The following is a 26624-nucleotide window of genomic DNA, read 5'->3' as shown; positions in this document are numbered from 1 at the left end:
TTCTTGCTTGTCAGTGATGCAATCTGGCATGCTGTAAAGTGTCGGTTCATTGTCTGTCCCGGGACTAATATGCATTATATGGGTGACATGGGAATTCCAAAAACTCGGTGACATTTGCAAGACATGTTTCCCCGTGAGTCATTTCAGCTTGTGGAAGTGATCGCCCACTATTCATTGATTAAAAATTGTGAATCTAAAGTTTCACAGAAATGCATTTGCATTGTCCCCGGTTTGTGCAGTTTTGTATTAAGAAAGCTGGAAGTATAAATGGACAGAGGCTAGAACCGCTTCTGGACACAAGAACCTTATTCAGAACCCTCACGTGTACTTGCATTTGTTCTATTTTTATTATTAATAACATTAGACAGAAGGTTATTTATTTATTTTATTTTATTTTACATTTGACAGGTTGACTAGGGGTTTTCAAACTGGGGGAAGTGTAAAAGCAATGAGAAAAACATAAAAAAGTAAAACTCAGATTTAACTAACCAAATAAATATGCCTATTAGATTAAATAAAAAAAAGATTTTAATAATTAACTAATTTGATTAAAATAAAACCATACAATTTGATATAAATAACTAATAAATACATCTGATTAAAATATAAATGAAAATAATAAAAAATAGAAGTTGATTTAAATGAATAAAATTGATTCAAATACATAAAATTTTATTTGTGTTATTTGATTTAAATAAAGAATAAATCTTACAGTACAGTAGTGAGAAGGGAAAAATGCAATGATAGTAGCAACTAAATATTTCCCAAACAACATTTTACACATTATAATAATAATTGTGTCTGAAAATATATGTAATATATATACATGAAAATATACAGTTGCATTGTCCATTTTAGGATGAGGGGGTCCATGGCGTCTAAAAGATTGCAAACCTCTGGACCAGATGTACATTTTCTGTTCACATTTGGTGTGTCAGTCTGTTTCCACACTATTCTTGTCTTGCACTTTCTTTCTTCAGAGAAACACCTTCTCCAGTATGTTTACACCGCTCTCACCAAACCTGCTGGATCCTCCGGTCCAGAGTTCAGTGCAGTGGGTCTGTATGATGACAGACGGATCTCTCACTACAGTAATGAAGAACGAACATGGAAAAGAGACGGTCTGAATGCAGAGATCTGTAGAGACACTGAAGAACCAGATGAATCTAAAGACTGGTTTATACATCTGCTTTATTCTCTGGCAAACTGCACAAGCTCTGAATGTAAAGGTGAGTCTGTTGGGTTTAGAATATTTGAAAATAGCATATTTTCTTAGCGATATATGCTGTTTACACTAAAAATTGAGTGAAAATAGCAATATATTCTTTTTTACCAGGCATGTAAAAGTAGTAGTTCTTTGCAATATGTGTAAATAGTAATTACATGCTATTTATACTTTTTTTTTTTTGGACAGATACATACAATGTGCAACAGGATGCATTAATACAGAGTGGCCCTCCCTATACCCATAATCCTACCTAATAAATACTTTTATTATATTTACTAAACAGTACTTTGGCACCTTATTTCCAATTTTAGAAAATTTTCTTCATTTGTGATGTGATGGGAAAAGGGAGAAGAGCAAACTTGGCAAAAGGTGGATTCGAACCCGGCAGAGGTGGACAGTAACGAAGTACATTTACTTGAGTACTGTACTTAAGTACACTTTTTGAGTATCTGTACTTTACTGAAGTATCATTTTTTAGGGAAACTTTTACTTTAACTTCACTACTTTTGAAAGACAAATATTGTACTTTTTACTCCACTACATTTCTATAAAGGTCCTCGAAGTCAAAAGTCGTTTCTCTAGCAGCTTTGCAAGTCAGTGGATGAATTTTTTTCTTCTTTAAAAGTTTTTTTTTTTTTTTGCAAAATGTAAATGTCTGGGAGAAAGAGAAGCATTGACATTTGGATGAATCTAAAAAAGCATGATGAAAGAGCTCAGTTCAGACTGTTTTTTGTGCCTCTGAGATGCACGAGTACTGAATACAGCTTTCTTTTGTCTTTTTTTCACACTTAAACAGACCAATACACACAAAATGTCAAAATTTTCATTTTTGAAAGTATTCACGTAAACAAAGTTTATTATGTCTTAAGTGAAGGTAAACAGAATATCGGATGTGTATCAGTGTGTAGGATTTGTGCATTCTGCCTTAAAGTGACAGCAGCTTTGTAAAAAGCTTTGTAACTTTTAAGTATTTAAATTAGTTCAAGGTGTCGTATGGAGCATCACTGACTGGCTTAACCCACCATGGCATAGCGTGCATTTATACAACAATGCAACAATAATAAAACAATGCATTGACATAAAAAAGGAAATTTACTTTTGATACTTAAGTACTTTTAAAAGCAAGTACTTCTGTACTTTTACTTAAGTAAAAATAGTTTTTAACAACTTTCACTTGTAACAGAGTAATATTTGACCAGTAGTACTTTTACTTTCACTCAAGTAATGGAGTTGAGTAATTTGTCCACCTCTGGAACCCGGGTCGATCGCGTCAAAACTAGGTTTCATGAATCTTACGCTCTACTGACTACATCACTGAAAACATTGAAACACGTCTTTTTTTAGCCTTGTGTGGCCCAACCAGACATTGCTGGACGGGGCTAGTGTAAATACACACATTCTTTTTATAGAATCAATTCTTATTCTATGAGTTATTTATTTAAGGGTACATAACACTGCCAATCTCATGTTAATCTTGAGAAAATATAGAGTAGTATTGATCCTTCATATCTCAGAAGAGTCTTTAGTTTTATCAGATTTATAAAAGACAGATACATGTGCCAATTCTCTCTGAAAACAGCCAAGCTTGTGAAGGTGTGCAGTGGGCGGAGCTAAAGAGTCTCGACGCACAGACACACACGCAATACATCATGGCATTATCCCTGGATAACTTTCGATTCACTATATGTTCATGTTGTTCACATTATATGCACTTTTTTGCCAACAAAACACACACATTTGATGCAGTTTGACTCACCGCCAGCGGTTTCCACTCATGAAAGGGAACAAACAAACACACTTGCAGAACTCCGTTGCTGCTCCGGAGAAACAAACTGCATCCACTGTTTCCTTAATGCTGGGTTATTTGGGAAGCTGAACAAGGTGATCTTTCCCTCACAACCAGAAACACAAAATGCCAGCACAGCCGGCGGCTCCCATAACCGAACGAAGCTCGTTGATGGGCGTGCTCTTGCTTTCTCTCTGGGGGGTGCGTTTACCAAAAGCATTGTTAGCCAACTATGGTCGCAAGTTCTGTCGTTATCAACATAGTTCAACCAGTCCGAGTCGGTTTGAAACCATCGTTCCAACGAACATTCGCAAACAGCAATGCAAACTTGCGTGGTTGGAACGACAACTCTCAATCTGTGGTTAGAAGCAGAGTTTCTTGTTTGCATAATATGTGGACTTAATAAATCCTTATCTTGAGCAAAATAAGCAAGCTGACATTCAGTACAATCTTTATCTTTTATTTAGAATACATACAAATGTCATTTACGTCTTTTAGTTTGTCAAGAGATTTAAAGCACTGGTTTTAAAGAGTGTGCATGTGCATACGTGCTCTAGTTCGTAAGGACGAGCCAATGATTGAATCTGGAAATAAAGCAAAATAACTGAGAAAAATAAGAATTAGTCCTCAGATGTCATGTTCATAGTTTATAGCAAAAAATTTGAGCATTAATTCAAACTTAAACCGATTCATTAAAAGCAGTTATTACTCCCCGACCTGCGTGACATTATTAACCAACGTGGTTGAACGACAGATTTGCGACAATACGGTTTCGGGAAACAGTCATCAGTAGCTAGTTGATTTTTTTCAACGATGCATCGTACTATGGTGGTTCAGCAGTGAGTTACGTCGTTGTACGGGAAACGCACTCCGGGTTGATGTGTGCACACCATAGGCCGTAAAAAAATATGGACGACGCAACTTTATTGGCTTCCGCTGACGAGAGTCGAAGCTTTCGGAGGCCCGCACACGGCGCTGACATCTTGCGCAGATTTGGGACCGAGTCTGCGCAGTAGCGATCTCGGGACCGGAGTCTGCGCGGTAGACAGCAGGAAGTAGAGGCGCGATTATCAAAAACCTGCCAACACTCTCACAGATGCAGAACAATTCATTATGTTGGGGTGAAATAAACAGTTATGGAATGTAGAAATTAAAACTAAAGCTCCAATCTCCTCCCAAAAAAAAAAAAAAAAGTCTGTTAGTGCCTTAGTGACGACTTCACTCAGAATCCCCCCCCCCCCCCCCCCCTAAAAATATTGGTTGTTTTGTTTGTCAAAATTGTTATATTATATTTTTAGGCCTCCATACGCTACAGAGGAGAATCGGCTGTGAGGTGGATGCTGCGATGAATGTGAATGTGTTTGATGAGTACAGATATGATGGAGAGGATTTTATTGCCTTTAATTCTGACACAATGCAGTGGATGGAGAGAAATCCAAAGGCAAAAGAAACAAAAATGAAGTGGGATACTGACAGATTTCGTAATCTGTATCTCCAGTCAAACCTCAAGACCTGCGTGAACTGCATCTCTACATGTAATGATTCAGTACAGAGTATGTGTTGTTCTTCAGTTTTTCATGTCTTTATTGTGTTCAGAATCCAGTGTCTTGAGTTGTGGCAATATTCTTTACTCTATGGTTCTTATTGCAGACGCACCAGATGTTTACATGTTTGCATCTGAAGCTCCTCATGACCGAAGCGAGCTGAATCTGACCTGTCTGGCCACTGGCTTCTACCCCAAACACATAGAGATGAAGATCACATTGAACGGCATTGAACTCAAACCCTTCAGCTCTACTGGAGTCAGACCGAATGACGACGAGACCTTTCAGATGAGGATCAGTGTGGAGATTCACAGAGATGAGAAAAAGGGTTATGAGTGTCACGTTCTACATAGCAGTCAGACACAGACACTTATAACATCATGGGGTAAATATGATAGAATTTATCATTTTTGGCCTGCTCACATGTATTTGTGATTGCAGCTCAGTCAGATGTTTTGTCATTGCATGTTGTCATGAATTTGTAAAAATGTTAATGATTTTTGTTGTTACGCAGATGAAAAACACACTAATGAAGAATCTAGAAGGCATGATTTGGCAGCAGCTGCGGCTGTGTTTGCACTGGTAGTTTTGAGGGTGTGTTTATGGTGTATCTGCACAGGAACGGCACAGTTAAATAGTAAGTTCAAAATGTTTAAAACTATTTAAAGTAATAGCTCACCTGCATGACTTTCTTTCTTCTCCAGGACTGAATTATATTTTTGTCTATGCAATTGCAGTCAATGGGGTGCAAAATAATAACATTGGACTCCATTGACATTCATTGTGTGGACTAAAGAAAAAAACATTCTTCAAGATATCCGAATGTCCCAACAAGTATTCCTTTGATACATGTTTAATGCTACATTTGCAATGCGGAGAAACTGCTCTTAAATTCAGTGCCATAAAAGCTTATGAATTGTGAAACATAAAACAATAATTATGAAATCAGCTTGAGCTCAGCTTAAAGGGTTAGTTCACCCAAAAATGAAAATAATGTCATTTATTCCTCACCCTCATGCCGTTCCACAACCGAAAGACCTCCATTCATCTTCAGAACACAAATGAAGATATTTGTGTTGAAATCTGAAGGCTCAGTGAGGCCTCCATAGGGAGCAAAGCAATTTAAACTCTCAAGATCCATTAATGTACTAAAAACATATTTAAATCAGTCCATGTGAGTACAGTGGTTCAATATCAGTGTTGGTAATGTATTACAATATTGCGTTACTCGCTTAAAAAGTAACTAATTGAGTTACTTAGTTACTTTTTAAGAAAAGTAATGTGTTACGTTACTTTTTCTCACCTGGACTGGGCTTGTTTTTGTTTTTTTATAACAAAAAAGTTATATTTTTGTAGACCTCTTCATACCAAAATTGAAATAATAAGCCCTAGGCTGAGGTAACTTTATGAATCGGCGACAATAGTTTTTGTGCGCAAAAAAACCCTAAATAACGACTTACATAGTGATGACGATTACAAAACAAGGCATCATGAAGCTTCGAAGCGTTATGAATCAGTGAGCCGAATGATGATTCGGATCGCGTGTCAAACCGCCAAACTGCTGAAATTTGGCGATTCAAACCGCTGATTCGGAAGGTAGATTATGCATAACATTTTTTGTTTTATTTAACATTTAATTATTGGAGGTTTGCATAGTATTCTGATTTTGCATTTGACTGATTTTATTCATTTTGAGGAGTACAGAATCTTTATTGTGCAAGTGAGATGAATAAATGCTCACATGTAGTCTAGAACTACAATAACCATCATGTTTACACACAATGCCTCTGCACTTATTTTCCTCAACATGGGGGCAGGAGAGCTGTCAGTCAAATTAATGTGAAAAAGTAACTCAGATATTTTGTTGTAAATTTGAAAAGTAATGCGTTACTTTACTAGTTACTTGGAAAAAGTAATATTATTACGTAACTCAAGTTACTTGTAATGCGTTACCCACAACACTGTTCAATATTAATATTATAAAGCGACGAGAATATTTTTAGTGCGCCAAAAAAACTAAATAACGACTTATATAGTGATAACCGATTTCAAAAAGCTTCGGAGTGCATCAAATCAACGAGTCGAATCATGATTCGGATCGCGTGTCAAACCGCCAAACTGCTGAAATCACGTGACCACTGAATCGACTCGCTGATTCGATACGCTCCGAAGCTTCATGCACCAGTGTTTTGAAATCGGTTATCACTATATAAGTCGCTATTTAGTTTTTTTTGGCGCGCCAAAAATATTCATGTTGTCACGTTGGTTATGTTGACGAAAGTTAGCCTATTATCAGGTGCTGTGTAATATCATTGTGCAGCTGCACTCATGGTACAGCACAAAGTTCCTTGATTATTACGCAGAAATGAGAGTATAGTTCCTAGCCACATCAGTCTAGAAAATCACAACTTTTCATTTCCCGTCGGTCTTAGTACACGATGTAACTACAGAAAAGTCAAGTTTTAAATAGGAAAAATATCGAAAGTCTTTGGTCATTTTTGAGCGAGATGCTAACGCTCTAATCAGATTCAATGATCTATGCTAAAAGTGCTACTGCCAGACCCGGAGATCGGCTGAATGGATTCGAAAACGGTAAAACTCAACTGTTTAACTCTAGGGGAGTGTTCCTTTAATGCTAAAGCTTTCTAATGTATTGTATTTTATAATCTCTAGGCCAGATGAACTATAATGGCTCTAGCAGACGAGAGAACGTCATCTCAGGGTCACCAGAACCGAAGCCCGTTGAACGAAGCTGGTTTCAGTGGCTACTCGGGTAAGTTTGGGCCTCGTTTCAGCAAACTCAGCTCAAAAAAGTGGGTCTCTTTTTAGTGGTGTTCATCAAAATTAGATACTTTAAATCCAAGAAGGTATTCATGTGTTTTGTTTTTTTTACAGGCTAAATAATTTCTGCACATGCAGTACTGTGAAGCCAAAAGAGGTCCTTCCTACATTCATGAGGTTCTTTCAGGAAAACTCGTCTCAGGGTTTCAAAATTACTATTTCATTTCACCACTCTGATCAGGGTAAATAATTTGTAAACTTTAGCGATCAATATAGATTAATTAATACATTTTTTTATATGGAGCCGGTTACACCAGCTGCTTATTGCACAAGTGCATTAAACTAAATACAAAAGCCTCTGACCAGGACCATATATGATGTGTCTGTTTGCATGCATTTACATTTTAAGAAAGAGTGTGTATAACTGAGGGGTCATAACACACCATTTCTGCCAATCTCATGTTAATCTTGAGTACCTATAGAGTAGTATCGTTTCCTTCATATGCTGTGATCAGGGGCGATTGTAGGATTTTCATTTTCAACTTTAGTTTAGGGTCCAATTCTCACTATTAACTAGTAGCTTATTAGTATGCATATTAGGATATTGGCTGTTTATTATTTGTTTATTAAGAAAAATTAGCATACTCTGATTGGTTTTCTCAAATATTTTGACACTGACGAGCGGTGACAGACCAATGAGGCTCAGATCAACGCACACATGCTTCTGACGTGCGCTCTGTTTGATGCCGCTGCGGATTGAAGAACACGCTGATTAACGCAGATTAAAAAACAGGACGAAGCCTCCCGCCAGTTTCATATGTTTGAAAGGTTAATCACACATTTTTTAGGGAGGCTGGACAGAATTTTGAACTGAAGGCCCCCTAAAAAGGGCCTAGTGACAGCCATGGCTGTGATTGGTCTACTCTGCTCTGATTGGTCAGATGGCCCAGTATGTTGTGATTGGTCTACTCTGCTCTGATTGGTCAGATGGCCCAGTATGTTGTGATTGGTCTACTCTGCTCTGATTGGTCAGATGGCCCAGTTTGTTATGATTGGTCTTACAATGCATGTAGGAAACCATGCGCCCATTACCATATCTGAATCTCAGCTGCTAATCTTCCTCAGCACTTGATTCACAGTAGCTATACTTCCATTCAAAGTTGCGAATGTAACTTTTGCGCAAAATTGCAATATCGCATAAAACATTTGCGAATAAAGCACCGTTTCCATCCAGTGAGTCGAAGAGAACATAATCGTCACTTCCTGATAAACTACCGCTGAAAAATAACTAAGAAACATAGGAGAAGCCATCATGTATAATCATTTTCGTATATATTAAATAATTTGCGTTTCAGAGAAACTCGTGCGTCTCAATAAACGTGTTGTCATGCTTTCAGAGGCAGATGCTGCTGTTTGGGAACACATGTAAGACAGTTCTAGGAGGGAAATATACCGAGCATCTTTGACAACAGACTTCTGAATGACCAAAACAGCATTTCAGATGCTTTGTGGACAAGATTTTTCTGCTGGTTAGTACAGTTATGCTGTTACATCGCGAAAGTCACTTTTTTTTAATGCGTATCAAGGAATTTATTCGGTAAATGCATTTACATCGTAGTTTATGCGCATGTTTTCGTATCACATAGAGAATGTATCCGACTCAAACGAGCGCATACGTATTTTATGCGCATTTTTAGAATTTATTCGCATCTTGGCGTTTCCATTCAGCATTTTTTGACACGATATCCTAAAATGCGCATAAAAATAGGTGGATGGAAACATAGGTAGTCATACGAACAGTAATGATGTCGTTAGTTTTTTCCGTATCAATTTAGCGCGACTCCTCATGCTTTGGAAGTGAAGCTAAATGGATTTGCTGAAAACAGCGTCTTTTTGATGTGCCAACAACACAAACCAAACTCTTCCAGTCTCATCTACAGTGTTTGTGTCTATCAAAGTAGACGTTGTTCTCTGGCAGCCAATGAAGACCATGAATTTTGTTACATAATTGTTACGTATTTTTGTAACAGGAATTGCTGACAACTTGTCTTTTAGGAGACAATAACTTTATTTATTGTGCACTTTGATCTTTGAAACTTTGCAGAGCTTCATTTCAGCTCTATTACACACAGCATTAAAAGTAATATCCCATAATAGGGGCATTTTAACATGCACCATTTTCATCTTTTCTGAGGAAAACTCATAGGTCACATGAATCACCAAACTATAATATATTTAAGATTAGGAACGTTGAACATGTCAATGAATAAGCTAACCAAGATATGTAATCATTTGTGTCATTGTGTGTACTGTACCGAAAGCACTGTATACGTTCATGGATACTTGTACTGTTGCAAATATATATGGACGTGTGTTTTGAGGTATTAACGTTAATGATTTGAATGAAAATCGGTTATTAATATTCTTGAGAAATCCTTACAATATTTAGGTAGCAAAGACTGAACTATATTTCATCTTTACAGTCATATTACATTTTGTTACATGCTGCTTTTTCATACAATAGCTTCAGGACTTCAGATTCACTGGACTGTACATTTTCATTACATATTGAATGCATTCATTTCATTTGCATTTATCTTTGCTGTTGGGTTTTTCATGACAGGTGCTCTCATTGATAATTGTTAAAGTGTTAAATGTTTTTGTCTTTTATATTGTCTTACGCTGTCTGTTTAGTGTTTATTTTTCATCTTTGTTTTGTACTATGGTCTTTATATGCCACGAAGCTGCAACTTGTTTGCAAAGTTATTTTTAATACCAATAAACCTCTTTAAATCTGAAACCTTTAAATCTGTCAGTGTGTTTTTACTGGTGAGGTTTGCTGTATTATTTGAGGAAACAGTCTTATAAAATAAGTTGTTCAATAAATGAATTCAGAGTTAGCACTACATTCATGCTAACCATGTGCTCGAGGGTTGATATTAGATGTAGGCCCTAATACAAGTTAGGCATTACATGGTTAAATAGCATTCTTCGCTGTTAACAAATTTTTGCACATTAAATAATTGTAAAGGAGCTTATTTATAAAGAATGAAGCACATCAGCCGTCACTCTCTCTCTCTCGTCAAAACTAATATTTTAATTATCAATGTAGATTTTTATTTGCATTTGCAGGTGTCAGTATTGGACCCTGTACTCCACTATCAAAGCTAAACCTGTCGGCTAGGCTGTGGTGTCTACAAGATAACAGAAGCGAGCACATTACAAATCTTTTTGTAAATCTTACCAATAAATCAGTTATTTGCATATTATCAACATGATAAACAAACAAGAAAAAAAACTTTCTTGTTATATAGTTACTAGTTCACACACACACACACACACACACACACACACACACACACACACACACACACACACATACACACACACACACACACACACATTAATATATATAGGCTATGCATACAAACACACACCCTCTCATACATGCATAAATATAATACAACTAAACTGACTTTTTATTTTATATAATGATATAGTAGGCTATTATTAAACGGTGGTCCAAACGCAGGAAAACAAATAAATGCAATAATGTATGAGGCTAAGTGGATTAAAAGATAAAATATTGCGAATACTTAAGAAATACAGTCCACTCTCTTCACAGAGGTGGAGACATACAGCTAGGAAGTTGGTTGTTCGCAACCCATCATTAAACCAAAAGAAGAAGAGGAACCACCATAGTTGCCAAGTCCGCGTATAACACGCGACTTTGGGCTTCTTTTTTTGGCAAGTCGCGTTAAGAAATCACGAGTCGCGGGTTGCGGTTTTTTGGGCTTATTTAAAAAATGTGGTTGCTTGTTAGGAAAATATAATAAGCAACTTCGTTTCTTTACATTTATGGTCGCTGTTTTGTCCAATACATTGACTGACACTGTCTTCTCACAGCTAATAGGCATTCAGTGCAACGATACAAGTGCTGTAATAATCCGTCCTCAAATATCCCGCTTCCTTCTCCCCTTCATTGAAGAAAAATTACATTCAACGTGCAGGTATGTGACGTTATAAATGCACGTAATGATAGTTAGTAGACTTAAATAGACGTATACATTTTTACAAACAATACCACCAGCAGTGTACAGAGATGGAGAGGAAACAGGGAGGAGAGGCACCTATAATTTAATTAAACAAATATTTTTGTAATGTATTTAAAATTACAGGCTATTATAAAAAAACAAGTCTACTAATAATAACAGTAGGTATGGTTCGAATTTATTTTATTTTAAATATGTGGCTATATTGCAGCGCTCCCTTAGTGCTTGTGTCCCAATGTACTATCCATCCTAAATAGTGTGACATTAGTAATTTTCAGTAGCCTACTATTTAGGGCAGATAGTGTGCACAATGAGACGCAGGGCTTGTCTTTTTCACGGTTTGCAGTGTGTGTGTTCACATTACTGCCCCTAATATGTGTGCACTAACTCCGACTATGGGTTACCATAATTGGCCTCCATGTCACTTTTTCTCTTTTTCCATCTCCAAACCTCTTCTGTTCACATCTGATCAGAGGATATTGTGTCCTTTATTGCAATTTGATGATTTTTGTAAAATCACATCTGTTTTTGCTTTTCACACTCTGAGAGGTTTCAGTTTCATATGTTGCTCATTTATTGATAAAAAAAATAATTAATTAAATAATATAATAATATTGGGCTTGTTTTGGGCTTGTTTTTGAAGCTGCGGTTGCTTATTTGTCTCGCGAGAGTTGGCAACACTGGGAACCACGTTGAAGCTCACCGCGTGCTCTAATGGCAACATGAGATCGCCTTCTCTTTCCTTTAAAAAAACGAAATGCTTTCGTTTGGCTTTCGTTCTTTACATTGCATTGCCACCTGTTCTGTGCGGTAAGTAACCAAAATACAGATGCGATTTTGCTTGTGAAATTTCATAAATTTGTGGTTTGTCTCGGAGAGTAATTTGTTCATTTTGTGTTGACCGCGCATGCGCATTAAGACAGAGCTAGAACATTTAATATGCAAATGCATTGTTGAAACCTTGCCCTCTTTGGCTTGCTGTTAATGCTATTAAACTGAATGTACGAGGCAAACCGTCTATGGCAAGCCGTTTCGACTTTTATTTATTCACAGGATATGAATTCTTGCAGCACCACGGTTTCAGAACCACATCCTCAGAACCGGCAGTGAGCGGCGCTACCCTCAGGCCTACACTTGCGGTCTTTGCACTTGTCTACTTGCATGATGCATTTCCTGTATTTGGCCTGGAGACCTGGGGCACGTTCAACGCTCAAACCGGTGCGCAACGTTTTGCTACGGTTTCCGGTTGAACGTCATGTTTATGGAGTGAATTTTGTGCCATAATTAAACAAACGAATCCAACATTTTGCAACCAAACACAATCTGCTTTGCAAAGGAAAACTCGACTCGCAAACAAACAGAAAGCGATTTGCAAATACAAAGGTCAGTTTGAGCGAAAACGCAGAGGAGTAACAAATATATGTACTGTGTTTTGCTAATAATAAATGAGTGAGTAAATGACATCATATTTCACAAATAAATACAAACGATCCTACAAATTGCATGTACCCTTTGAACAAATACCAAATCTAGGCCATACAAATACCTGTCAATTACAATCTCTCAGCTTAATTTTCTCACAAATGCAGTTTGCACAGATTTTCTCACAAATGCAGTTCGCACAGATTTTCTCACAAATGCAGTTCGCACAGATTTTCTCACAAATGCAGTTCGCACAGATTTTCTCACAAATGCAATTCGCACAGATTTTCTCACAAATGCAGTTCGCACAGATTTTCTCACAAATGCAGTTTGCGCAGATTTTCTCACAAATGCAGTTGAGCAACGTCCTCTTCCAAAACAGCAGATTTCAGGCATGTAATAATTAATTCATCTCAAAATTGAGTTTGATACACAATAGTGATCTCGCAATACAGTACACCCTCAATACTTGGAACAAATCCAAAATAGTTCAAATGGTAGGCTATCGTTTTTAATTATTACTTTTAACACAGTTCATTTAAGTGCTAAATTTGATATTGCATCAGATGTGAACTTATAGGCTGGGCTTCCCCTGGGAAATGGTGACAGCAGAAAATAAATATTCATAATTCTGATTATAATATAGCCTACTCTGCTTAAAATATATTTTATTTTTAATTTATTAAAAATATTTAATAAAAAATGAAAGCTCAAATGTGTGCCCTTCAGGATTTACCATATTTGATGTGACATTAAAATCTCTCATACAAAACTAATCTGTCTAAAATTTAATCCACAATACATTGTTGCATTTTAGTATTGCAATATATTGTGATACGATACACCCTTACATTATTTTGAATGTTTGAATCATATGTACAAATTACATAAATAATTTTCTTTTTTATATCCCGTTACGCTACAGTGGATAAATGGTATGGAGGATGGTGTCAGGGTTTCTGAAACTGAGGACCCAGATGCAGAGTGAACAACGAAGACTTTAATAACAAGACTCTAGACAGGGCACAACAAGGAAGTGACAAGGTGTGAGTTTAAACAGCAGGGCAGGGGACAGACACCACGATGACAGGCAGGGAGGATGACCACTGAGACCAGTCCAGGGAGACCATGAACTTGAGGATGGCTTGGGAAGTTGGGAGGCAACACCAGGCAGATGGTGGGAAAACCCATGCAGGAACACCAGGAACCTGAGACTTGATGTCCTCTCCCAGAATCAGCTCCAGTCTTGACTTCCAGGGATATAGAGATAGTGGCCAAGGGAGACTCAGGACACAGGGCAGGAACCAACACAAGACACACACGACAAGACAACAAGAGATAAACAAGAGCAAAAATAAAACCTAAGAATAGGGAAACTGCAACTAACTATCAGAAATCTAAAAAGAAAACAAAATATAAATAATTCAAAATAAACTATAACAAACAAGGGGAGCTAAATAAATACTAGAAATAAAAGACTGGAACTAGAAACAAAGAACAAAAACAAAATTGCAACCTTGCAGGAAACTAGAGAAAGAAAAATAAGACCACTAAACTAGAGAGAAACAAAATCAAAGCTAGAGAAAAGCAAAAAATAAAGCCAGGGAAAAACAAAGCAAAGAACTATAACTTGGCAAGATATCAACAGCAATAACAAGGACAAGTTAAGCCAGACAATGAATGCACACAAACGCAAAGAACCAGCAAGGACATGAGGGAAAGTAGCACAATATAAAGGGACCAGAGCACATGAGGATCAGGTGAGCACAATTAGTGAAATGAGGACTAGACAAGGGGGCGTGGTAAAGGGAAACAAGGAGGCAGGACAAGAGGAACACACAAACAAAGACACAGCCATGTGCTCAAGCACAAGACAAACAAAGAAACACTAAACAAGGACAAAACAGACAAGACTGTCAGGGCAGGATCCTGACAGATGGATGCATTTTAAATGAGAAAAAACTAGTCCTAGCTAATTTACTATGTAACTAATTTTGCACTGATACCATATTACATATAAACAATATTATCTTTAAATTATTATGATTTTTTTTTTTTTAAATTGAAATAGGGTTGGCATAGTGAAAATCTCAAAAAGATTAATAATAGATACAGTAAGACAGAAACTGAGCTGTTCACCGCTCATTTTCGTCAGCTGAAAACATGTTTCAGGGCTTATTGGGCTAGCGTAAATTGACCCAAAGTGCCATCTGCTGTTTTGCAAGAGGAAGTTACTCAACTGCATTTGTGAGAAAATCTGTGCGAACTGCATTTGTGAGAAAATCTGCGTGACCTGCATTTGTGAGAAAATCTGCGCGAACTGCATTTGTGAGAAAATCTGCGCGAACTGCATTTATGAGAAAATTAAGCTGAGAGATTGTAATAGACAGGTATTTGTATGGACTAGATTTGGTATTTGTTCAAAGGTTACATGGAACTTGGATGGTTTGTATTTATTTGTGAAATATTATGTACGTTCACTCATTTATTATTTGCAAAACACAGTACATATATTTGTTACACCTTTGCATTTTCGCTAAAACTGACCTTTGTATTTGCAAATCGCTTTCTGTTTGTTTGTCGAGTGAGTCGAGTTTTCCTTTGCAAAGCAGATCGTGTTTGTTTGCTAAATGCTGGATTTGTTTGTTTAATTATGGCACAGAATTCACTCCATACATGTTTCCTGGAAACGGTGCGCACCGGTGTGCAACGGGTTTGAGATGCGTTTTTTCTCGTTTGGTGGGTGTGTCAAATATGTCAGTCCAATCAGCAGCAACATGTATATAAACCACGCGGTATTAAAGAGATAGCTCACACAATGGGTCCAAGTGAAGATGTTTACAAATGTGTCCGCTGCAGCTCAGTATACACAACAATTGAAGATATTAGAAGACATGATTGTCGTAAGATATATATATATATATTCAACATGATGATGTATTTATTTATATATTTAGCTTCATTGCAAGGCAAGTTTATTTATATACCAAATTTCATATATGGTAATTGCTTGATATAAAGTGAGAAAGAAAATACAAGCTATTAAAAAAGTAAGAACTAGAAATAAAATGATTTAAATTAGAATTGATTACCAGGAGATTAAAAAGTTAAATAAATGTGATTGGGGTGTTGTCATTTATTCTGGATGGCAAGGGAAGTGATTGCATGTATTTTGCAGTATTAAACACGTTTATATCGATTTTATCAGGCTCCGAAAATTCCTCAAAAAGAACACAAAGAATGGCCTTCTCGGCTGCCATAGTTACAACTCTTGCGTCAACAGAACAGGGTGTTCAACGCAGCACCGTTTCCGTTTAAAAAACGTTTTGCAACGTTTTGTCGGGGCTGAACGCAGCCCTGTATAGAACTTTTCATTACCCAATGGGACACACTTATAAGTGTTGCAAAATGTTGCAAAAACATCTTATGATTTCAGGGCACGCGAGTTCCCGAACATAATGCATGATGGGCTTAGCCGAATCGGTATTCAAGACTGTGTGGGTTTAGTCAAAAGTTGCGTCCTAAATGACACACTATACACTATGTACTTATACACTATGTACTCAACCCTGTAGTGTATGAACTTTAGGTTATTTTGTCATTCAACATCAGAGTCTGTGAGCCAAGTATGTGTGTAAGGAAATATTGTTTCAAAATCATGATTAAAATCAAAATCGCAATATTGATCCAAAAAATTAATAGATGTTTTCTATTTGCTGTTTCTGTGTGGAGTCAAAAGGGTCTAACTCTGTGCCACCGCATAACTATAGATGTGTTAAAAAATAATGAGAATTTACGTATGTACATATATATCCGAGTCCTGATCGGGAGGTAACGTCCGATTCCGATCGAGTTTGAAACCACGTGATCGGATCTGGACATCCCTAGTTGTAACTCTTGATCACTTTGGTGTGTCAGTAACATCCTTCTTGTCTTGTGTTTATTTTCCTTCAGAGAAACACCTTCTCCAGTATGTTTACACCGCTCTCACCAAACCTGCTGGATTCTCCGGTCCAGAGTTCAGTGCAGTGGGTCTGTATGATGACAGACGGATCTCTCACTACAGTAATGAAGAACAAACCTGGAAAAGAGATGGTCTGAATGCAGAGATCTGTAGAGACATTGAAGAACCACATGTTTCTAAAGGCCCCATTATAAATCTGTTGTATACTCTGGCAAACTGCACAAGATCCAAATGTGACGGCGAGTCTGTTGGGTTTTTCAATGACATTCATATATTTTGAAGTGTTATAATAAGTTCATATATTTTGAAGTGTTATAATAAGTTCTTATGTTGTGATTTTTTTTTTTTTTTTAAATGTAGGCCTCCATACGCTACAGAGGAGAATCGGCTGTGAAGTGGATGCTGTGATGAATGTGAATGCGTTTGATGAGTACAGATATGATGGAGAGGATTTTATTGCCTTTAATTTTACAACCACACAGTGGATGGAGAGAAATCCAAAGGCAAAAGAAACAAAAATGAAGTGGAACAATGACAGATTTCGAAATCGGTATCTCCAGTCAAGCCTCAAGACCTGCGTGAACTGCATCTCCACATGTAATGATTCAGTACAGAGTATGTGTTGTTCTTCAGTTTTTCATGTCTTTATTGTGTTCAGAATTCAGTGTCAATATTGTGGCAATATTCTTTACTCTATGGTTCTTATTGCAGATGCACCAGATGTTCACATGTTTGCATCTGAAGCTCCTCATGACCGAAGCGAGCTGAATCTGACCTGTCTGGCCACTGGCTTCTACCCCAAACACATAGAGATGAAGATCACATTGAACGGCATTGAACTCAAACCCTTCAGCTCTACTGGAGTCAGACCGAATGACGACGAGACCTTTCAGATGAGGATCAGTGTGGAGATCCACAGAGATGAGAAAAAGGGTTATGAGTGTCACATCTCTCATAGCAGTCAGACACAGCCAAATATAACATCATGGGGTAAATGTTATCATCTGTAGTGAGTGTGCAAAATTGTTGTAGCTGTCTAGTTGGTCAGTTTTTGTTGTCTTTTTTTTTTTTAACCAATTTGTGGTGGCCACTCAAATTGGTTGAGACAGTTTTTAGTCAGTGCATGTTACTATGAATTCATAGTTTAGTTAAGATATTTGTAATATGTTTAGTTTTATTTCTTTTTTCCTGCAGATGGAACATGCAATCGTTGCAGTGAAGAATCTAGAGGGCACGTTTGTGCTCTAGTTGCAGTTGGTTTATTTTCCATTGCAGTTCTGTATGTCTTGTCAAAAATCTATGAAAGGAGAAGCATAAATGGTAAGTTCAATTTATTTAAAGGAATACTTTTCCCAAAATCGAAAATGGTCATAAGTTCATAAGTTAAAGGATTAGTTAACTTTTAAATAAACTTTTGCAGATAATTTACTCACCCCCATGTCATCCAAGATGTCCATGTCTTTCTTTCTGCAGTCGAAAAGAAATTAAGATTTTTGATGAAAACAGTCCAGGGTTTTTCTCCATATAATGGACTTCATTGGGCTCCAAACGGTTCAAGGTCCAAATGACAGTTTCAGTGCAGCTTCAAAGGGCTTCAAACGATACCAGACGATGAATAAGGGTCTTATCTAGCGAAACGATCAGTTTCTGCGAGAAACCGAGTAGTATTTATGCTATTATTTTACTTCTTATCAGACGAACGTGATCATCTCTGAGCTCCGCCATAACTTCCGCTAAGTGAGGTCAAAATACGATCGTGGTCATAGATGTATACGTAGATGCCTCATTAGCGCCTGCACGGATCAATAAAATGAGGCATCTACGATCGATATATATATGACCATGCTCGTATTTTGACCTCACTTAGCGGAAGTTATGGTGGAGCTCAGAGATGATCACGTTCATCTGATAAGAGGTAAAATAATAGCATAAATACTGCTCGGTTTCTCGCAGAAAAGTCTCGTCTCACTAGATAAGACCCTTATTCATCGTCTGGTATCGTTTAAAGCCCTTTGAAGCTGCACTGAAACTGTCATTTGGACCTTGAACCCTTTGGAGCCCATTGAAGTCCATTATATGGAGAAAAATCCTGGAATGTTTTCATCAAAAATCTTAATTTCTTTTCGACTGCAAAAAGAAAGATATGGACATCTTGGATGACATGGGGGTGAGTAAATTATCAGCAAAAGTTTATTTAAAAGTGAACTAATCCTTTAACACCCTTATGTTGTTCCAAACCTGTGCTGTTCAACCAGTGAACACAAAAATAGAATTTTTTGAACAATCTTCACATACTGTTAATTAATGGTAAAGTTTTCAGATAATGTATTGTATCATCTTTAGGCCAGAACTGTAATGGCTCTATACCAGAAGTGAGAGTCTACTTACCACAGCTCCAGAATGCAACTGATTCAACTGAGAATCATCAATCAGATTCACTGACCAGGTATCACCATTTCAGTTTGTTTTAATTGTTGTGTTTCTCAAGAGACTGCATGTACAAATTAGCTTTATAGCTAACTCTTGCACAGTTACTTTGCTGTGCACGATCCCTGTTAAATAAATAGGGGATTTTAACACTTGCATGTTTAGTTTTATTTCTGTTTTCCTGCAGATGGAACATGCAATCGTTGCAGTGAAGAATTAAAGCTACCTGATTGGATGACTTTTCTACATATACCAGATTTAAAGCTGTGGCTGGGTAAAATAAGTTTTGAGTTTGATATAGACTCTATAAATAAGAGGCTGATTGCTACAATGTCTGCAACTTAGCCTAATTGTGGTGTAAATGGCCACATTACAGTCTATTAGAGATGTGCGGATAAGACAAGCTGACGCGCAAACTGCCACAAATTAAACCTAAATGTTCAGCGTCTCAACCTGAAGCTTGTCTTCGTTAAAAAAATAGCAAGATTAATTACACCAGTGCTGATGCCGCTCTCTCTCGCATTGATCTTTGATCTAGAAATGAGCTGAAAATCCGCTCATCACTACAGTCTATGCAGTACTGTTGTCAAAAATATCGATATATTGATGAATATATGAAACGATACCAATACTCATTTCCTGAAGTATTAATACACAATACCAGCTGAGCATTGTCACTTTTACTCTCTCCCTTCTCTCTTGTCACACGGCACACCACAAATGACTGTTGGTGAATAGAAAGATAGCGTGTGCACTACCTCAAGACCTAATTTTTGTTCATGAAAAAAATATACCTCATTATACCTCAATATACCTCGCTATTTTAGAAATTCCAGTAGTGTGACAACACTACTATGCATTGCTGATATGATGATAATATTGACATTTACATGCATTTAGACAGACTTGTTAGCAGCTCTTCAGCACAAAATCTAAACGTTGCACTTTTTTTTGGTCAATCTGTGTCATTACATATACTACGGGTCTGTTGAATGCTTGAATCTGATTGGTTGACGAACGTTCTAAGGTGTGCCAAGTAGTTCAAGGCAGGTCTTGACCGCAGTACAGTTCCATATCACTTCGCCAAATGATTTCAGTTGTTTCAAAAGTCCTTACTGCCGACAACAGCAAAAGAACCAAAAGCCACAGCGATACTGACCAATACCTGCATTAGTCTGCTATCAGTGGCTCAAGCCTCCGTTACAAGCTCTAAAATGACGTTTTGGAATTGGCAACGGAGGCTTGGGTTTAGATGTGTTTTAAGGCAAAACCTGACAAATGTCTTGAAATAAATCATCTGAACAATGTTTTGAGGTGTGGTAACCGTAGTATTGCGGAATAATTGACTCTGGGCCATTAAATTATTGAAAAATAATGCACACCCAAGGTGTAACGGCCACTCCGCAAAATCATTCGATGGCCCTTCGTCAATTATTCCTTGCATGCCAAATTTCAAAAATGTTATTTTTTTATAGTTCGTTGTATCAGTATTTATTTATTGTTCCTTATTCCTTTTAGATAGAGTTGCTTCACATTTTTTTGTAGACGCATGTAAACATCAAAATCATCGTATCAAAGTCTGAGGTAAAACAAGAGATGTGTCTTATAGGGAGATGAGAGGGTCTGTATCTCATACCATTGGAGAAAGCGTGACGGCTAACTTAGATCACAGCCTATCGTGTAATGGCAGTGATGTCAGTTCTCACCTTACTAAGTTTTATGACAATCGGTATGTTAATGAGTTTCTTGTGGATTATGGCGCTGGTCTTGTAAATGTTGTATATTTGATGTTATATCTATAGTAAAGATATAGTAGAACTGACTTGTATGTGCTTTGCTGCTGAAAAAAACTGCATTAACTGTTAACCTTTTTTGGCCAATGGTTGCAGGCTTGTCGTTTAGTGGCTTTGTAAAAAAATATTTAGTTTGTATAGTGTTTAAATTAGCTTTAACCCTCTATGGTATGCAATATGATTTCAATGAGGACTTTTCTTTTTTTTTTTAAATAGGACACTATAAAATTTGCTTAAAATAGGACACTATAACAATAGCAATAAAATGTTTCATAATTGTTTTATTTTTTTATATTTTAAAAGTTTGTTGCCTCAAGGCAACATTGTACCACAACGGACAAATTTAAACATTTGACATTTTCATGTAGAAAAAAGAAATATATTAATGAAAACATCGATTTCTTTAACCAGACACCTGAACAAACACATTTATCCAGTTTATAATGTATTACAAATTTCATATTAATAAAAAGTAACATTTCAAATTCAGCTGTTGTTCTCACGCAACATTGTACAATCGTGGAACACAAGTATTGCCAAACCATAACATCAAGTTATCATGTCAAGTTATCATATCAAAATATTGTGTCAAGTTATCATATCCATCTTCATCCTCATCTCCATCTTCGATCTCTCCCTGTCTGATGGACACTATGACCTCATCCTCACCCTCAGCGGTTGTGTTTTATACCTTTTTTAAGTGCTATAGAAAACGTGCAGATCATAATATATGCAGTTATAGTATGTGAATTACTAATCTTATACGTGCATTACAAAATCATGCAAAAATGCAAATACATTTTGAGAATTTTAACTCTTTTCCCTACAAATATACTATATTTGTATCCAATCTAGTGTGTCTGGTATGGCCTTATGCGATTCCATTATGGTACTTTTTGTTATTAACTCTAAAATATTTGATGATATATAATGTAAAGTTCTTGAAAATACTTCTTTACTTACCAGTGAAGGTGACTCATATTTTTTGTGGATGATTAACTGGACGGAAACTAGTGAAAAATGCACTTTTCATTGGAGAAAATATGGAGCCATGTGACCTGTGCACGTGCTGAAACAGGACACAAAATGGACCCCTGTGGGTCATGTGACCAATTTTTTGCACTTTCATTGATTAGTATTTGAGTTCTTCTTCCCTAAAATAGGGTTGACCAATAAATTGGTGTTTCATTGCATTAAAAATAAACTAAAATAGACTATGTTGCCTGGAGGCAACACCGTACCATAGAGGGTTAATTACATTTAGCTTTAATTACTTTTGTTTAGTTACTCACTACTAGTTACTAAACACCTATTGTGTGGTTTGTGCCACATTTTAAGCACCATGGTTGGGGCAACCCTACCATGATGTGACCCTGGTCTTGGTCCTGGAGGATCCCATTGCACATTTTTATTTCTGGGTACTTCAGGACCAGGGTTGGGAAACACTGATTTAAACTACTATTGTACTTTAAGATTTATGTTTTTGCTTTTGTTATTAAGTGTAAAAAAATATATTTTTACTTTTTTTAAATGTTACTACGAGCAATGCAATTGTGCTGAAAAGCTTATGCATTGTCTTTTATATTGTTTTTATGCAGAAAGTGTGTGTTTTAGTGTACGTTCATCTTTCTTTTGTATGTTTTTTATGCTGTAAAGCTGCTACTACTTTAATAATGCAATTTGAGAATTGTGTATTTTAATAAAATTTATTTTTATGCCTATAAAGCATTAATCTGTCTGATTTTTGCGGTAACTCCTGCTTTACAGTTGTTCTATGTTTAGTAAATCCTGGGATGAACTGAATTGAATGTGTGCCCGACATCAAAAACCCTTCTACCTGAACACTATCTATAATATTACTGTATGTTTTGTCTGATGAGATCTGGTGAATGGGCTTGTCAGAAATAAAACAATGTGTAAATTAATTAACTTTTTAATCCAAAGTGTTTTAACTTTGTGATACTTCCACAGCCTGTAGGGGTCGACATTTAGCCTACATTACATGTTGAACAAAATCCTTTCGAAAGGAACATGTGGGTGAAATCAGCTAAATTGAGACATCAAATGAAGTGATAAAACCCATTTAATGCTCATTAATAATGACCACTCTATATCTTACATCTCTCTTCAGTGAACATTTAGAAAATCCACCTGCAAATGAAACAAACATGAGGTAACGTAGTAGCAAAGGTTGCTCCAAAAACCACATTAAGCATAACATGTTTTTTCTATCAGGGACAATATCTTATTTGATGTTAATTCTGAGTTTTTGGTGTTTAGGCCTATATTTGATTGTTTCTTAAAATAATTATACAGTGGTGATAATGTGTTCCACTTAAAATAAATAAAAACAAATGTAAAAATATTAAAATAGTAAGGTCTAAACACAAGCACACACAAAATCTGAGAGTATAACGCTTTTGCATATTAGTAGGCCTACCTATACACCTGACTTTTTTGGGGGGAAGAAAGTCGCTATCCGCGCAGGTGACGTGAAGACTTTCTCTTGACCAATCAGCGTTCAGTGTGGAGGACAACAGGAGCTTCTACCTGAGCAGGCACATGATCACCTGTGTGAGGAGCTCAGAAGCTCGAGTGTGTGTGCGTGTGTGTGTGTGTGTGTGTGTGTGTGTGTGTGTGAGAGGACAGTCGGTCACCACAGTAGGTTTCAGAGCAAAACACGGATTATGGAGGCTAGAGGTGTTTTGTTTCTCTGTGTCGCCTGCCTCAGTCTGTGTACAGGAGCGCGTGGCGATAAAAAGGACATTTTCGCGAGAGTGGTGGATCTGCTGTCTCCAGGTGAAGAGTCCCTCACAGAAGATGCGCTTTTGTCGGTGTTTGAGCGGCTGGAGGACCGCGTGCACTGCTCCGGTGTGCCCTGTGGAAAGGTAAGAGGGATTTGAGCAACTTTTTGGGACTGGGACATCGATGTCCAGCTGAGAGAATCGGGTAAATGGCGTTTAAAGGGATGTCAACATACACTACCGCTCACAAGTTTGAGAACAGTAATATTTAAATGTTTTGAAAGAACTCTGTTCTGCTCACCAAGACTGCATTTATTTGATCCAAAATACCGCAAAAACTGTAATATTGTGAAATATTTTTACAATTTAAAATAACTTTTTTCTATTTGAATATTTTTTTAAAATGTAATTTATTCCTGTGATCAAAGCTGAATTTTCAGCTTCTTTACTACAGTCTTCAGTGTCACATGATCCCTCAGAAATCATTCTGATATGATGATTTGCTGCTTAAGAAACATTTATTATTATTAGGGGTTCAAGCACGAAGTGCTGAAACCCTATTGTAATTGTATTGATTTTTATTATTATTATTATTATTATTATTATTCTCCGCTAAAACGCATCGTGCAGCCCAAACCGTAGAAGCTGGAGCTTTGAAACTTTGTCAGATGGTAGTACAAAAATCGAGGAGAGGTTATCAAATTATGAGCCAGATTGGCCTATAGGTGGCGCTATAGCAATCAATTGCGCAAAACTGCTCATAACTCCTAAAGCGTATGTCGTAGACTCAAGTGTCTTATATCATTGGAAAGCTGAATACCTGACGTAAAAAATGTATATCTCCGATTTCATTTCCGCCATTATAGATTTTCCGCCATTTTGAATTTTGTCAAAAAACTACTTTTGCGAACTAGTCCCTGGATTTTTGCCCGATCGGAACCAAACCAGTGCAGAAATGTTCTCTGGAGTATGAATATCAATAATTATCAAAAAAAAGTTGAAATTTCTATTCACGATCGCTAAGGGGCGGAAAACGAACGTTGTGGGAGGAGCCTATTTTACTAAAATGGCTATAACTCAAGAACAAAATGAGATATCTTTACCAAACTTTGTACAAATGTGTATGGACTGAGTCTTGGGTCACGGTAAAAGAATCGCGACGATTGAACTCTTGGTGGCGCTATAACACAAAAAAAACATGAAAATGGCTATAACGACCCGACCGCTAGTCCGATTGACTTGAAAATTGGTATGCAGTGTCTTGGTCCAAGGTACCATATATGTCTATGAGGACATTGGCGTATCTCAAAAAACATGGCTGCTATTGGCCAATGAAGTTTGAGCACCTCTAAGACAAGGTTAACGGAGGCTGATCGGAATGAAACTCGGTGGGCATGTTTGACTCATGGACTTAGAGGTCTGTAAGAATTTTGAAAGAAATCGGCCACTAGTTGGCGCTAACGAGTTTTTTGGCTCTGTAATCACGTGGTGTTGCACACATCAACCAAATATACACATCATATGATAGGGCTCCTCATACTGAACAACTTTTCCTCTAAAAGCATTGCTGTCAATCAAATCGTTCATTAAATATTTGCGATTATGTTTAAAACCTACTTTTGCGAACTAGTCTCTGCATTTTTGCCTGATCGGAAACAAACCAGTCTAGGACAATTCTCTGGACTCTCTAGATCAATAATTATCAAAAAAAAGTTGAACTTTTGCATTTGAATGCCTATAACAGGGTCATTTAGAAGAGGGGCGTAGCAAAATACACTCAAAAGCATATAAATCCTAAAGGAAAACTCAAAACTTCACGAAAATTATTATGTATATGTAACATAACATGCTGAAAAAGCATGCAAAGTTTCATGGAGATCGGACCATAGGTGGCGCTATAACTGTTAAAAAGCTTTGAAAACCATGTATTCCTATGGTGAAATGCCTGTATTGGCTGTAAATGGTATTCTCCATCTCTGTAATCAGGTGGGGTTAAAAACATCCACATAATATGCATAAATTATGATAGATCTCCTCATACTGAACAACTTTGCCTCAAGAACCAATACTGTCAATCAAATCGTTATTTAAACATTCACAATTATGTTAATAACCTACTTTTGCAAACTAGTCATAGATTTTTCAACCTGATCAGAACCAACCCAGGGCAGTACAATTCTCTGGACTCTTTAGAGCAATAATTATTTTTTAAAAAAGTTAAACTTTTGCATCTGAATGGCTATAACTGGGTTATTTCAAGATGTGGCCTTGACCAAGTGTCCCCAAATGCCTATATCTATTCAATGAATGCTCAGATATTCTTAAAAACAAGTCAGAACATGTGTACTATGCCTCTAAACAAGCATGAAAATTTTCAGACAGATAGGACCATATTTGCCTCTATAACAGTTAAAAAGCTGAAAATTATGAAAATCATGGTATATTAAGCCAATAAGTGGTCGTTTGCTGCCCCCCGCTGTTCATTTTATTGTACTACACTCTAATATTGATATACAAGTCATTTTCAGCTTTAAATAAATCACTATTTTAACATTTGCTATCACATTTAGTTAAAATGAATCTATTAAGTATTACTATTGACAATTGTCACATTGAGAAATGTGAATCTTGAAGGAGACTTGCAGGAAACATTTTGTTTACTGCAACATCATAAAGTTCAAATGTCTGTAACTACAACAAAATGTGTGTGTGTAGTCCTATGTTTCTGAATACATTTTTAAAAATCTGATTAATAGTTACAAAGAGCTATGTGAAATGATTATAGACCATAGCATTAAAAAAGTGTGTGTGTGTCTGGCCTTGACCAAGTGTCCCCAAATGCCTATATCTATTCAATGAATGCTCAGATATTCTTAAAAACAA

General features: G+C 36.8%; 3 protein-coding genes across 4 annotated transcripts in view; all 3 read left to right on the top strand.

Annotated features, from left to right (window-relative positions):
• Positions 1–871: 871 nt before the first annotated feature.
• On the top strand, positions 872–10136 carry LOC307133504 (zinc-alpha-2-glycoprotein-like; the record flags this gene model as incomplete). The annotated part of the gene is made up of 7 exons (XM_079828587.1): positions 872–929; positions 981–1229; positions 4313–4567; positions 4665–4943; positions 5073–5195; positions 7232–7331; positions 7454–10136. The coding sequence occupies 7 exons, from the start codon at positions 872–874 to the stop codon at positions 7587–7589; spliced, it is 1200 nt and encodes a 399-aa protein (XP_079684713.1). The 3' UTR covers positions 7590–10136.
• Positions 10137–13941: 3805 nt separating this feature from the next.
• On the top strand, positions 13942–19416 carry LOC307133503 (zinc-alpha-2-glycoprotein-like; the record flags this gene model as incomplete). Its single annotated transcript, XM_079828586.1, has 7 exons — positions 13942–13990; positions 16768–17016; positions 17138–17392; positions 17489–17767; positions 17972–18097; positions 19121–19223; positions 19392–19416. 7 exons carry the CDS (start codon positions 13942–13944, stop codon positions 19414–19416), a joined length of 1086 nt encoding a protein of 361 aa, XP_079684712.1.
• Positions 19417–23526: 4110 nt separating this feature from the next.
• LOC307133983 (zinc transporter ZIP4-like) overlaps positions 23527–26624 on the top strand; it is a 29772-nt gene continuing 26674 nt past the window's right edge. Inside the window, exon 1 of one of the 2 annotated variants that reach the window (XM_079829401.1) lies at positions 23527–23885. In XM_079829401.1, coding sequence (XP_079685527.1) covers positions 23685–23885 — 201 coding nt within the window. In that variant the 5' untranslated portion in view covers positions 23527–23684. The remainder of the gene's footprint in view (positions 23886–26624) is intronic. The other variant, XM_079829402.1, reaches the window with a different exon arrangement.

Source organism: Gobio gobio (assembly GCF_949357685.1).
Source record: "Gobio gobio genome assembly, chromosome: 11".
Taxonomy (NCBI): Eukaryota; Metazoa; Chordata; class Actinopteri; order Cypriniformes; family Gobionidae; genus Gobio; species Gobio gobio.
Note: the sequence above shows the minus strand (reverse complement) of the source record. Positions and strands in the feature narration are given on the sequence as shown.